General features: G+C 40.0%; 1 protein-coding gene across 1 annotated transcript; it reads left to right on the forward strand.

Moving 5' to 3' along the window:
• The first annotated feature begins 4820 nt into the window (after nt 1–4820).
• LOC141627968 (polygalacturonase-like) lies at nt 4821–6608 on the forward strand. The gene is made up of 3 exons (XM_074441162.1): nt 4821–5018; nt 5616–5885; nt 6375–6608. Exons 1-3 carry the CDS (start codon nt 4875–4877, stop codon nt 6606–6608), a joined length of 648 nt encoding a protein of 215 aa, XP_074297263.1. The 5' UTR covers nt 4821–4874.
• Nucleotides 6609–14984: the final 8376 nt, after the last annotated feature.

The following is a 14984-nucleotide window of genomic DNA, read 5'->3' on the forward strand; positions in this document are numbered from 1 at the left end:
ATGGATCGGTATGGCTGGGTGTTCAGGTTATGAGATATGAGTTGAGGTGGAGATGGAGGTGACGGAGGAGCATGCATATCATATTTTGTTGTTTCATTGTATTCCCTACTCAACCTCGTGGTTGACCCTGTGTATTCGTGAACACCGTGATGATCCAAATATTGGGGAGCGATTTGAGTTTTATGAGATAGGATGGGAGCTTGATGGGCGTGAGACACTGGAGCAGAAGACTTAGTAGCTAGATCATCATTTAGAAGACTTTCACTTTTAATTATGTTAGTTCTTTGTAATTTGATGTAAAAGAGGTTTTGTAATAATTAAGTTAAAGTAATTATATAATTTGCCTTGGAGTTTAATTTGTTATTCACTACCTCGGGAAACCGAGATGGTAACAGTCCGGTTTATTAGGGAATGTCTGGCTAAAGGCTCCTTCATAAATCGGGGTGTTACAAAGCAGCTGTTCAAATTTTTGCCACGGGAAAGAGCCGTCAGAAAAGAGCTCTCTGATTACTTCCCTGGCAGCTTCTTCGGCCTGGTCCCGGTATTGGGCGCACATGTTAGGGATGACGTCGGTTTGGAGCGTCTCAATGTCCTTCTCCCTCCGTCGAGGATGGCCCTCGTGTTCCGATGCGCCTTCGATCGAGCCGATCTGAGACTTCCATTCCTCCCTCTTCTTAACAGTAAAGTCGAAAGCAGGCTGAAACTTGGCCAGCTCCTCCCGCAGCTTAGCGGCGTCAGCCTCCGCAGCCTCAACCTTGGCCCTCTCGGCTAGGACCGCCTTCTCGATCCTCCCCAGCTTTCGCTCAGCGAGGAAATCATTTTCGGCGGCCTGGAAGTCCTTCTTCGCCTTCTCGGCCTCTTGCTTAGAAGCATCAAGCTCAAGCCTAAGTCGTTCAAGTGCAGGAGCCGCCTCAGCCATGACCTTCTCTTACTCCATAAAGTGAGCACCGGCCACGTCAGCCCACTTCGCCAAACATCTTCCTAATCAAGGGCGGGGAAGGCTTCGGGAGGAGGAGACGACGGCATTCTTATCACCCGTCCGCACAGCCGCTTCTCTAATAGCCATTCAGAGGGACCGGTAGACGGCGGCGGTTGATCTACAAAAAAATCGGACAAAGCATCCATGTCAACATTTACGACATACCGGAGAGCTGTCATCGGAACGCCTAATGAACCAAGCTAAATCGAGCCACAGGTTAGATCTGTACCAGGCTTGGCCTTCTTGGCTGGAGGACCCATTCCTTTGCCGGCCTCGGTAGCAGTAGCAGCGGCAGCAGCGGCAGCAGCAGACGTTGTCTCTTTTCTCTTACGTAAGAGATGAGATTCCTCTGCCACGGTGACCTCCTCATCGGTAATATCGACGACCACCACCTTCTCCTTTTGGACTGCAGGGATTGAAGGTTGAACTGAAGTTGACGCCGTCGCCGCCGAAGACGTTGCTTTTGGCTTTCGGCGCGGCACGTTACCGGCGATCTTCCTCTGAGCCGCCCCCGCATCCAAAACCTTCAACTCGCGATCCATAAGGTCGTTTGGGGCCGGTCTGCGATCACGTGTCTCGGCCTTAAGATGCAACTCGACAACTTTCCCGTCCTTGTCAAGTCCTAACCTCTTGAGGGTCTCGGCAGACAGTTCCTGGCCAAAGTAGTCTGCAAAGGAAACGAAGCAAGAGTTAAGTAAAATAAATAAATCAAAGTTCAAAAACAGAAACATTAAAACCAGAGATGGGCCTCACACCGACCCCACTCACCCTGTTCGAGGGCCGGTATGAGGCCGACGTGGCAGAGCAGCTCATCCTGAAGAATGATCTGCGTCGGGGGCATCCATACCTTCGGCGTCCCATCCTTCTCAGCCTCAAACAGCTTCACTGCCCGCCTTTCGTCCTCATTGAGATGGACCCTAAAGGCGTCCATCTTAAGCTTATTCCGGGAGACATATTTCTCACGCTCCCCCCGACTCTCACACCGCAAATTGACGCGGCTTTGGAAGGATCGGGGCAGTGGATAATCCCCTGGAACCTCAACATATACCCACCGCGCCTTCCAGTCCTTGCAGGAAGTAAGCTTAGAGACGGTGATATAACCCGGCTCGGTCTGTATGCTATACCACCCCTTGCCACCTTGGACAATCAGTCGAAGGTGATGAAGCCGGCGGAATAGGTTCACCGTTGGGGCCTCCTTCTTAAAGAGACAGAGCCACACGAAGCCAACTATAGTCCTAATGGCCAACGGATGCAACTGTGCCACAGCGACGTTCATTGCTTTAATTATGGCAGCAACGTATGCATTCAGAGGAAACCGGAGCCCATACTCCAGGTGTCTGATGTATACGCCGATACAACCCGGGGGAGGGCAACAGACGGCCTGACCCTCTTTAGGAATAACAATCCTATACTCCCTGCCGAAGGAGAAATGATGTTCGAAAAATTCAAAACCAGAACAACTGGCGAACTTGTTGGTCCAAGCACGATCAGGTCCGATCTTACAGGCGTCGCCGTGATCCAAGAGATGCGGCCTCTCCTCATCGGAATGAGTCCTTTCCTCATCATCACCATCATCATCAACATCATCACCGTCATCATCACCATCATCATCATCCTCGAAACTCTCCAGAAATTTGGGATCAACCTCAGGAGAAGGAGACCTAAGGCCCCCGGACCTTGTCGGGATGGCGGCCAGTGCCTCCTCTTCATCAGGGCGCGACGGGGAACCCCCCGGCGCAGGATTACTAGGTCCGGCATCAGCAGAAGACATGACAACGAATATTTAACAAGAAAAAAGATTGAAGAATTTGTTTGATTACCTTGGAAGGAAATGTTACACCGAGTAACGCTTCGAGAAATTAGAAAGTGAAAGGAACTCTGCGAAAGAAAAACGAAACGAGAGGAAATTTTTGAGAAAATGAAGTTTGGAAGGCCAAAATGAGGGGGTAACTGCCTTATTTATAGAGCAAAGCCCACTCAATCCGACCAATCAGAGCAAAGCCCATGAAACGTCAACCAATCAACGCCGAGCCACGTGTCAAGCATCCAGCCATGGAATGTCAATCGACAAACAGTTACCAAACTTCTTCAACACGCTCCTTGACAGAATGCCAATCGACGTATATTCTTCAACACGATCCTTGGTATCTACTTGCCAAACGGCCCGCTGTTCAAACAAGCTTGGCAGCACCGGCTGGGGGCAATCAAAAGCACACGGCACTCACAACCTCGGTCTCGGCCAGCGCCATTTTCTTTTCCACATTTGATGCCCTTTACACATCCATGTGGAGGGGGATACTGATACGGCCTAAGCGAGAACCAAGCCGAGGAAGAAGAAGCCGGCGAGAATATTGTACTTGCGCAGAATACGCTCAACACTCATCGAAGGTCCATACCACGGCATAGACTACGCTGGGGCAAATTAATGGGGCATATTCGCACCCCGACCGAGTCAACATATTGAGCAAGGTCAAAGATATCCACAGCAAGTCAACGTCTTAGACAGCCTAACCGACGCAGCCTGTCGGCCTGTCACTTGGGTCTCGGCCAGGCAACTAACTAGCCAGGATACACATCCGCGTACTCACATCCAAGACCCCTCGGCATGGAGTCAACAGGGCCCGCCGGCCTGCCATGGGTCCCTCGGCCGAGGGTAGAACAGTCTTTCCACCTGCTCTGCCACTTGGCCACTACGTGACAAAAGGTGAAAGTCTATAAATACTCCTCAAACCTCATTGAGGAAAGGATCCGAAAATAATCAGTTAAACACACTAATCTGGTATAAACTCCCTTATCTCTCTACAATATACTTTGTGCCAAGTAACACACAACTTAATCCCTTTTAAGTTTACTGACTTGAGCGTCGGAGTGAGTTCGCTCAGTGCCAAGCCGAGCCCTCAGTTTGTTCATTATTTCAGGAGAGGCCGAAAGGAAGAGTCGAGCAAAGTCACCATTCTACAAGCTTACGTGGTAACAAATCTGCTCCGTAATCACACCCGGAACACTTTTGTTTTGATTATTCAAATGCATTCTCGATCACTGTGTACATACATACTCGTTATCACTATTTAAACCTATGGAAATCTCACATGTATTCAATTTTTTGCAATATATTTTTTTTCATTCCCACATAAAAACTTATCTTTTAGTAGTTTTCTTTAAGTTATGGTTTTAAGAAATACAATGACTCTTCCAAATATATTTTTCTTAGGATTTAATGGTTTAAGTTTTATAAGTTTCTCAACTCACTTTAATCATCCCTACAAATAAAAATATTCCAACATGAAAATTATACTCAATTTGAAGCATTTTTCCGCAAAGAACGTAATTATTTACATTTTAGATTTTTTATCAAAATAATTTTTTAATAAATTCAGTATCAAATCACCGTAATTATTTAATGTAATTTTATAATAAAATTTATTAAATTATAATATATTTTGCTGAGATTTATGTAGCATTTATTATGTTTATCTTTAATGTTAAGCTGTAATTAATACTTATATTTAAGGCTGAGTTGACACGTGGCGCATCCAAAACGCTTCAACCCAGTTTTATATATACTCCATTGCTCCTATATAAGATTGCTATACAACTGCTTTAGAATGTCCTAAAAGTGTGCTCCTCACTTCACTCTCAAATCAGAAATTATTATTACATCACACAATGTTTGCTAAAAAATCTCATACAATATGGATTTACTTATAGATTAAAACCTCAGTATCTTAAAATAGGTGTATAATATCATTATCCTTACTAATAAAATCATAAATATTAAAGGGTTTTCTACAATTTATGGTTTTATTAAACTTTACTACATTCATTAATATAAATATGTAGACATATGAAGGTGAAAAGTCATTCTATAATTTCATCATTTTGTTAGTATACATACATGAAATATAGAATGAAAGCCATGTTTTTTGTTTATATATTGCTCTTAGCCACTATTTCCTTCACACCTGGAGAATGTGATACTAAGGTTTTCAATTTGAAAGATTATGGTGCTGTTCAAGGTGGAAATGTCGATATCAGTCAGGTAATTTTATTTTATTTTATAGACATAATGTAAAAAACATTGAAAAAATAAGTAATCATTCTATTGTACGTATGTTAAGGAATGCAATGGTGGATGTTTTCTGGGAATTTTCAAAAGGGTTCTTAGATTTGTCAACTGTATCAAATTGTCTTAAACTGTATCGGTGAATTGTTATCTATTTGAAGTAATTAAAAATCAAAATACAAATTGTAATCTTAGAGCAAAACCCTTAAAAAAACCTTGTTCTTACATCTTTCATTCATTTACGTAAAATAGTGCGTATGTCACGAAGTAAATACATTATGAGCAAATTGACAAACAATCTCACGTTAATCCATTTTATGAGAAAATTCCGTTTTTAAAATATTATATATGAAGGAAAATGAGATAGCATCACTTATGATTGTGTTATCGAATTTTAATACCACCTTTTTACATGTACATACAAGATCGATCTTACTAGTCTCTGTTATATGGAGTTTTACATAGTAGGATCGGTCTTACGCATTAATGCATACAAAAATGTGGTCTTGAAACTTAGTATTACTCGTTGACGCTTTATTATTGCATTTTTTTTAATGAGTAAATAAATGACAGGCTTTGTTGAAAGCATGGGGTGATGCATGCAATTGGAAGGGCGGAAGCAAATTGGAAGTCCCTTCAGCTACTTACTTGGTTAACCCGGTAATATTGAAAGGCCCATGCAGGGGCCCAATTGAGTTCCATAATTCAGGCACTTTAAAGGGCCCACAGGGCCTAAGAGGCGATTCTTTGATCGAATTTCAGTATATTGATGGATTGACTTTAAATGGAGGAGTTTTTGATGGTCAAGGCCCACCAAAACAGGCTGCTCCCGGCCTTCCAACGGTAATCCTCTCGCTCTCAAATGGTCTTACAATAATTTTACACACATTTTTTTCATAGGTTGAATAACGTGTACTCTACAAAGATAACAAGTATATTCGAAGAAATAGTTATTAAACATTACTTTAGTGAGACCAATAACATTGCTGATTTTATGGCCTCTGTTGGACATTCATGTCTAACTATTTCGAGATGGTTTGGAAGTAGATCGATGACTTCAACTTATCTCACTTATCCAAAAAATAAAATTGGTTGGTGTATCCTAAAGGTTCAACCTAGTTTCTTTACTTTATCGGGAAAAATATAAATAAGCAAAATAAAACTAAGAATTGAATAATTATTTTGGGCCCTTTGTTAAAACGGTTTTGTTAAAACAAATTGTATTAAAATCAATTTCAAAATGCCATGTAATTCAAAGCGCAATTATTTACATGGCTTTTTTTTTTTTTTTTACTTAAATGAACTAAGTTATTTACTGTTTATGTTTTTCAGCTGCTAAGATTCACATTTATCACAAATTCGAGAGCACAATTGGTGAAACTAATCAACAGTCAAAGCACTCATTTCCACCTCTTTGGTTGCAAACAAATTGTCATAGACCAAATAAGCATATCATCACCAGAAAACAGTCCAAACACTGACGGAATTAAGATCGGCGAATCAAATGTGTTACGAATTGTATCGTCCAAGCTTGCCTTTCTCATTAGAATAACAAGGTTTATATAGTACAGAATATCCTATAAATTAGGATCATATCAAAACTGATATTGACTAAATCATTGACATATTAACTAAGATATGACGAGATATTATATGGGCTAATATCTCGCCTAATACCCCCCCTCAAACTGGAGCATGGAGGTCGAGAATGCCCAGTTTGCGAAGAAGATAGTGGAATTGGCTAACACCCAAAGGCTTTGTAAAGATGTCCGCAATCTGTTCATTAGTGGGCACATGGTACGGTTTTACAAGGCCTTCGGTGATAGCGTCACGGACAAAGTGACAGTCAATTTCAATGTGCTTCGTTCTTTCGTGGAAAACCGGGTTCTGAGCAAGGTGGATGGCAGATTGATTATCGCAGTACAGACGCATAGGAGTGGAGAGTGTAACATCCAAGGTAGTAAGGAGACCTTTTAGCCATTTTAATTCACAGACAAGTGCGGCCATTGAGCGATACTCAGCTTCACTGGAAGAAAGGGAGACCGTTTGTTGTTTCTTAGTTTTCCAAGAGACCGGAGAGTCACCAAGAAACACAAACCAGCCCGTGACGGATCGACGCGACAAGGAGCAGGTTCCCCAATCAGAATCGCACCATCCGGACACCGTTAGAGCACTGTCAGACCGAAGTAAAACGCCCTGTCCCGGACTTCCTTTAAGATAACGCACTACGCGTAAGGCGGCCTCCATATGAGCCGTACGAGGGTGCTTGAGAAATTGAGAAAGGACATGTACAGCAAAGGACAAATCTGGCCGAGTGACGGCCAAGTACACTAAGCGACCAACCAAGCGGCGATAACGGTCGGGTTCGAGCAAGAAGGAGCTATTATCAGTGCTTAGTTTATGATTAATTTCCATGGGTGTGGAAGCAGGCTTAGCTCCCAAAAGGCCGGTCTCGGTTATAATATCGAGAGTGTATTTCCTTTGGTTCAAATAAATACCATCAACACTTCGAGCAACTTCGAGACCAAGGAAATATTTTAGCGGTCCCAAATCCTTCATGTGAAAACAGCGACTCAAATAGTCCTTAAATGCCGTGATGGAGGGTGAGTCATTGCCAGCGATAACAAGATCGTCGACATAAATAAGAACATGTAAACGTACCTCATCACGTGAATAAGTAAAGAGCGAGTAGTCCGAATAAGAGTGACGGAACCCATATTCACGTAAGGCACCGGCCAACTTGGAAAACCAGCAGCGAGGTGCCTGACGAAGACCATATAACGACTTCTTTAGGCGACACACCTTGCCAACATGCCCACGATGGAACCCGGGGGGGAGTTTCATATATACTTCTTCATTCAAATCCCCATGTAAGAAAGCATTGTGCACATCCATTTGATGCAACTCCCATTTCTTGACAGCAGCTACAGCTAGAAAAGTGCGTATGGTAACCATCTTAACGACGGGAGCAAACGTTTCCCCATAATCGATCCCTTCAATTTGATGATTGCCAAACACAACCAAACGAGCTTTGAGCCTTTCAATAGTGCCATCGGACTTATATTTGATTTTATAGACCCAACGACAACCAAGAGCTTTCTTAGCGGGGGGGAGATCAGACAATTCCCAAGTTCCATTGTTTTCGAGGGCATTAATTTCTTCCTGCATAGCTTTACACCAACCATCATCACGAATGGCAACGTGAAATGATGGAGGTTCGATGCCGGCAGTGACAGCTGCAAGAAAAGAACGATGCCGACTAGAGAATTTATGACAATTAACAAAATTCGCTAAAGCGTAAGGAGTACCTGAAGATGACGGAGGAGATGTCGGTGAGCTAGGTGAAGGTGGACTGTCGGTGCTATTGAGAACATAATCACGCATTCTAGAATTCGGAATTTTGACCCGGTGACCACGGCCCATTTCCGTCATAGCTGGGGCTTCCTGACCAGGCGGCTCAGGGTCCGGTGTGGGCTCTTCGGTCGGGAGAGGACCAGGAGTCGGAGTGGGAGTAGGCGTGGTGGAACCGGTGGTCGTAGGAGATGCTTGCGAGGAGGTGTTCAAGTCATCATCATAAAGAATGTCCGTGGGTTCAAGTGGGGGAATAGGAGTGCTGGAATCATTAAATGGGAATTTGTCCTCATAGAAGTGGACATCACGGGAGACAAGAAAAGTGTCCGTCTCAAGATCATAAACTTTCCAGCCCTTCTTATTATGAGGGTATCCGAGAAAAACGCATCGACGACTGCGAGGCTCAAATTTATCTCCCCGAGTTTTTTGATTGTGAACAAAACAAAGGCACCCAAATACTCGTAAATTGACATAAGAAGGTTGGACCCCAAGCAAAACCTCATAGGGCGTTTTATTAGCCAAAACAGTGGAGGGTGTCCGATTAATTAAATATGCGGCAGTAAGTATACATTCACCCCAAAATTTTGTAGGGAGATTACCTTGAAACAGTAAGGCACGTGCGACATTGAGAATATGACGATGCTTACGTTCGACCCGCCCATTTTGTTGAGGCGTGCCGACGCAAGATGTCTGAAATTGGATACCCTGCTGTAAAAAATAATCCGCCATGTGATTAAATTCATTCCCATTGTCACTGCGAACGACCTTGACCTGTTTAGAAAATTGTGTTTGTACCATGGATAGAAAATTCATGAACATGTCGGTGACCTCTGTTTTAGCAAGCAAGAGATAAACCCAAACGGATCGTGAGTAATCATCCACAATCGTCAAAAAGTATTTAGCACCACAGGACGAGGGAGTGCGATACGGGCCCCAAAGATCGCAATGTATTAAAGAGAAAATATCAGTGGCGGTATTGTTACTTAAAGCAAAGCTATGACGAGACTGTTTAGCAAGGTGACACACATCACACACCGAGCTTTTATTCAAATTAAAAGGACGAACACAGGGAATAAATTGAACTACTTTGTCACCCGGATGACCAAGTCGACGATGCCATAAATCATAAGTCCCCACTGTGCTCACAGTATGCAACACCGAGGGCTTTTCCATCGCACCGAAGAAGTACAGTCCATCTTGCAGCTCACCGACTCCAATCGTCATCCTCGAGGAACGGTCCTGTATAATACAAGAATCCTTAGCAAATTGTAAAATATAATCAGCATCATTCGTTAATTGAGATACAGAGATTAAGTTACACGTCAAATTGGGAACGAATAAAACCCGACGAAGAGTAATTTGATCACTGATGCACACGGTGCCCATTTGTGCGGCTAATATACGCTGCCCATTAGGCAGCCCAACAGGCCGTGGAGGTATCACAGTACAATCCGTCAAGAGTGTCAAGTCACCTGTGACATGGTTAGAAGCTCCGGTATCAATAATCCAAGGCATACACTTACCAGACAAGCGATCCGAGGAAGCAATAGAAGCAGCGGTATGAACAACATTAGCATGAACAAGTGAAGTAGCGCCTGAAGTGCTCGCACCAGACCCACCAGAAGCGCCGCTTGTACCAGTCCCGGCATTAACACCTCTGCTACGGCGGAATTCAGCTAATGTGCGGGGCCGAGAACCCCACCAATCCGGAAACGTGTTTAATTTAAAGAAACAAGACTGAATGTCGTGACCCTTAACGGAGCAGTGGGTGCAAAACAGTTTACGCCGCTCCATTTTTTCTTGCTCACGGAGAGCTTTCAGGTCAGCAGAGACGCGGGAAGCACCCGGCATGGCAAACGCCATAACATCAGACACCTCGGAGGAGGCCGAGGCATCACCCAGAAGCAACCTCTCGGCCTGCAGTACGGCGTGATACCCACGATTGAGAGTGGGTAACGGGTCTAGTTGGAATTGTTGATTACGAAGGGTTCCGTATAAGCTAGGATCAAGACCCATAAAAAATTGATGAAGCCGTTCATTGTCAAGACGCTGAACAGCCTGGGACGAAATTTCACAGGTACATTTACCACATTTACAAGCGAAAGGAGGCTCATGAATAGCGAGAGCATCCCACAGCGATTTTAATTTGCCATAGTATGTAGTGACAGACATACCTTTCAACTGCTTACAATTCCCGAGTTCAGTTTTGAGAGAATGAATGGTCGTACCATCAACAACCGCAAAACGATCCTCCAATTCCTTCCATAAAACAGCTGCTTCCTCGACATATGGAACACTGGCAAGAACCGAGTCATCAATCGAATGTCGCAGCCACTGAACAATGGTACAATTAACAACCTCCCATTGTTCAAGCAATTTTTTGTCAGTAGGTTGTGTGATAGAGCCGTCACAAAAGCCAAACTTGCGACGGGATTTGAGAGACATTCGCATCGAACGACTCCAGTCCTCATAATTAGCACTTGTTAATTTAACATTAGAAATTTGGATGCTTGGCACATCGTGGGAGCCAAGGAAATATGGTGATAGGGGATCGATTTTGAATTCGGTGGAGGAGATTTGTTCGCCGCCACCAGTCGACATGGTGAAAAAAAATGAAGATTTAGGGTTTGAGAGAATTGTGTGACTGGCTCGATACCATGTTACGAATTGTATCGTCCAAGCTTGCCTTTCTCATTAGAATAACAAGGTTTATATAGTACAGAATATCCTATAAATTAGGATCATATCAAAACTGATATTGACTAAATCATTGACATATTAACTAAGATATGACGAGATATTATATGGGCTAATATCTCGCCTAATAAAATGGCATTAATATCTTAAAGACAAACATAGAGTCGGGAGATGATTGTGTAGCCCTTATTCGCGGTAGTAAGGATATTACTGTCAGTGGGGTCACTTGCGGTCCGGGTCATGGTATTAGCATTGGAAGCTTGGGTGAGTCCGAAAATGAACAAGTCGAACACGTTGTGGTAAGACAATGTAGACTTTTTGATACTACAAATGGGTTGAGGATTAAAACCAAGGCTAGTGACATGTCTGGCACAGTAAGTAATATTACGTACCAAGATATCTCATTTCGGAACGTCGATAATCCCATCGTTTTCGACCAAAATTATTGCCCGTCCAGGACTTGTCGACAGGTATGTGAGAAATTTTGATTTTATTCCGTAATTTGTTACTTTCTTTATGTTGTAAAAATTATTTGACTACCATTTAAATTACATTGGTCAATTGTCAATATGCTACTGCTGGATGTTGATGTTGATGTTGTGATTGCTACCCCTCCAATAATTTATTCTATGGATAGTTGTCAGTTTTAATTACAGTCTTATAATTAGAGAAACAAAGTTAGGTGGATGTATTCCAATATTATGTTAATGACTAGTTTTTTTGAAATTAATTTCAGCTCTAGTTTAGTTTAGTTTCATTCACTTCTGTTCAGTTCAGCTGTACTCACTTTAATTTAGTTCAGTTTAGAAAATAGTAGAGCCTAATTAGGGTATATGTTGTAAATATGTGATGGGTTTAGGATAGTTTGGTCATTTTAAAAGGAAAAAAAAATCCATTTTAAAAAGAAAAAAGAAATCCATAAAAAGAAGTAAAAGAAATAGGAAGAATAAAAGTTTTACATAAATAGGAAAGTGGAAAAATATGTGTGGTTGGAGTCCTTGGAGGAAGTACTCCATTTTGATTCATTGTAGTAAAAACACATCACTAGGTATTTTTTTTGAAATCGCTAGAAGTAGAAAAAAATTTATTATAGATTAATTGGATTTTTGGAAAAAATAAACTGACTAGCTTAAGTTTGTTCAAAATTGAATGGATTATATACTACTTCTGTAAAAATAATATAAATATATTGGAAAATGGAAAAGAAACATTGAACTCAACTATGGATCGGAATATTATCTTTTAACATGTAAAGAACATGACATTGTTAAATTTTTATTAACATAAACATGTTTTTACTTGTCATAAATCAATTTAAATATAAATTTTGATATTGTATGTGGAAAACTACTTTTTATATCGTCTTCTCATTGACATATTATCATTGTTTATATATAATTAATTGATATCTTCTTTTCATTCTTTTAAATTAAAGGGTAATTCTCGAGTGCAAATAAAGGACATCAAGTTTATAAACGTACACGGGACATCAAAGATAAACACTGCGGTAGTTTTACAATGCAGCGGAAGCAATCCATGCAAGGGGATCGAGTTGAAGGACATTAATATTGCTTACTACAAATACCAAGCTAGTACGATATCAAATTGCTCTAATGTTCATGGCCAATCTTCCGGTATACAAATACCTAAACCTTGTATCTCAGTATAGCACGATAGATCGACCTATCATTTCGACTTGTTCTTTGTGTCAATTGATCATATACGAGTTATCTAGTAACACCCGAGTAAGTAACTTGGTAATATGTTTTCAGATGATTAATCACAAACAAAAGGTTATTTATATTCTGGATTACCTTTTTTTTTTACCTAAGCAATAGATTGGATATAATTAATTACGGTAATGATAAATACAGCCCTTAGGGCTGTATTTAAGAACTAAATTACTTCCCAAAATGGAATTAAATTAGGAATTTAAGACACAATTACGCGTAAATTGATGTCATTAATGCTTGATTTAAGGTTTTCATTCCTTTTCTGGCACTTAAAATACAGCCCTTAGAGCTGTATTTATCATTTTCCAATTAACTATATGGACATCAATTTAATCTCCATTAAATTAGTTTTTTTTTTAACTAATTGCAGGAAAGCCAATCAAAAATCCCCCTTACTCTTATGAGAGTAAAATTCTCAATAATTTTCCTTCCAAAAAGGAATCTGGTTAAGTAAGGAAACAAGAATTCAATTTTATTAAATAACTAGTATTGGTGCCCGGCTTCGCCCAGGCTACCTCTACTTACCATTAATTTTTTTTTTTTTATTAAATAAAATTACTTAAACTTGCATAACCCATAAATTTATCATTAATATATTTTTATAACATATCCTAAAATTACGATGAGATAAATTTTGAGACAAATTCACTATTCCCGCTATTAATATTTTACTCTTATTAATGGAACAATAGTAATAACATTTCACTACTTGCCCGTAATCATTGTTACTTTCACTACTCCCGCCGTAATCATTGTTACTGTTACTACTATCGCATTAATATTGATAATTTCACTACTCCCGCCGTAATTATTGTTACTTTCGCTATTGCCGCATTAATATTGATTATTTCACTACTCCCGTTATTTCTACCACTCTCACTAATCTCGTTGATAATATTGTTACTTTTACTATTCAAATGAGTAATTACTATCATATAACTATATGTCTATATCTAATGTTACTACAATTCTTTTCTTTACTGACGAAATAATTTTTACTATTTAGGCATGCAATTTTAAGAGGATTATATATTTTTATAAATATATTACATATATACATTAAATCAAATCGAAAGAATTGTGCAATTTTATATATTATGCATTGTAACTTGAATTATTTATAACCTACTTATTATATTTTTGTATGTTAAATAATTAACATCTCTATACATCTAATAAACTATAAAGTTTAATAAAATTGCATAGATTTAAAATTTAATATATAATTTTATGATGATAATAATTAATACTATAAGTGTGCATGTTTATACTAATTAATTATTTTATTTTAAGGAAATTGACCATCTTCTAGTCTTCTATAAATATTTAGGAAAATGACATGGCATCTTCTTTCTTTTAGTTTCTTTGAAATTGACCATCTTAATTAATTATTTTATTTTAGGGAAATTGACAATCTTAATTAATTATTTTATTTTAAGGAAATTGACCATGTTTAGGAAAATTACCAAGCTTCTATATAATTTAATTTTAACCCAAACTATGTAATATTTGCATTGAGATCCCTTAATCGGGTCTATCACATGGTGCTATTGATTTAAAACTATATAGTATAATTAATTTGTATAACTTTCTTTAATTACATTGAAGTCCCTTGGTTTCTGGATTTAATACTCTCTTCGACCCAGAAGAAAGGTAACATGGTGAAAAATGGGTTATTTAAGAAAACTAGTTGTTTCTCCGCGCGCGTTGTGCGCGGAGATCCAAGACGCGTTTTGTTCTATTGTCGAAGCTATCCTGTTTACGTCTAATGTTAACTGCGACTTCCTTAAAGTAGTGTGTTGTTGAGAATAAGTAATTTTTAATTTGTGTAGCATTAAATTGCTTCTATACCGCTCCAGCAATAGCATTAAAGCCTATTGCGTCTATTACTTGTATTATCCAGGATATTGAGTCTATTGCGTCTCACTTTCACTGTTGCTCTCTTAGTTTCTGTCCTAGGGGAGTAAATAGGATAGCTCATAATCTTGCTCATGAAGTTCTGTTGTAAGCTATGTTATTTGTTGCTGTCAAAAAAAAAAAAAAAATTGCTTCTATAAGTTCTTTTATTTTAAGGCAAGAAAATGTTAAGAGCCACATACTTTGTCATGAAACTTGCGTCTGCGAGACTCCTACATTTTTCAATAGCATGAACACTTATAAT

This window comes from Silene latifolia, chromosome Y, assembly GCF_048544455.1.
Source record: "Silene latifolia isolate original U9 population chromosome Y, ASM4854445v1, whole genome shotgun sequence".
In the NCBI taxonomy this organism is placed as follows: Eukaryota; Viridiplantae; Streptophyta; class Magnoliopsida; order Caryophyllales; family Caryophyllaceae; genus Silene; species Silene latifolia.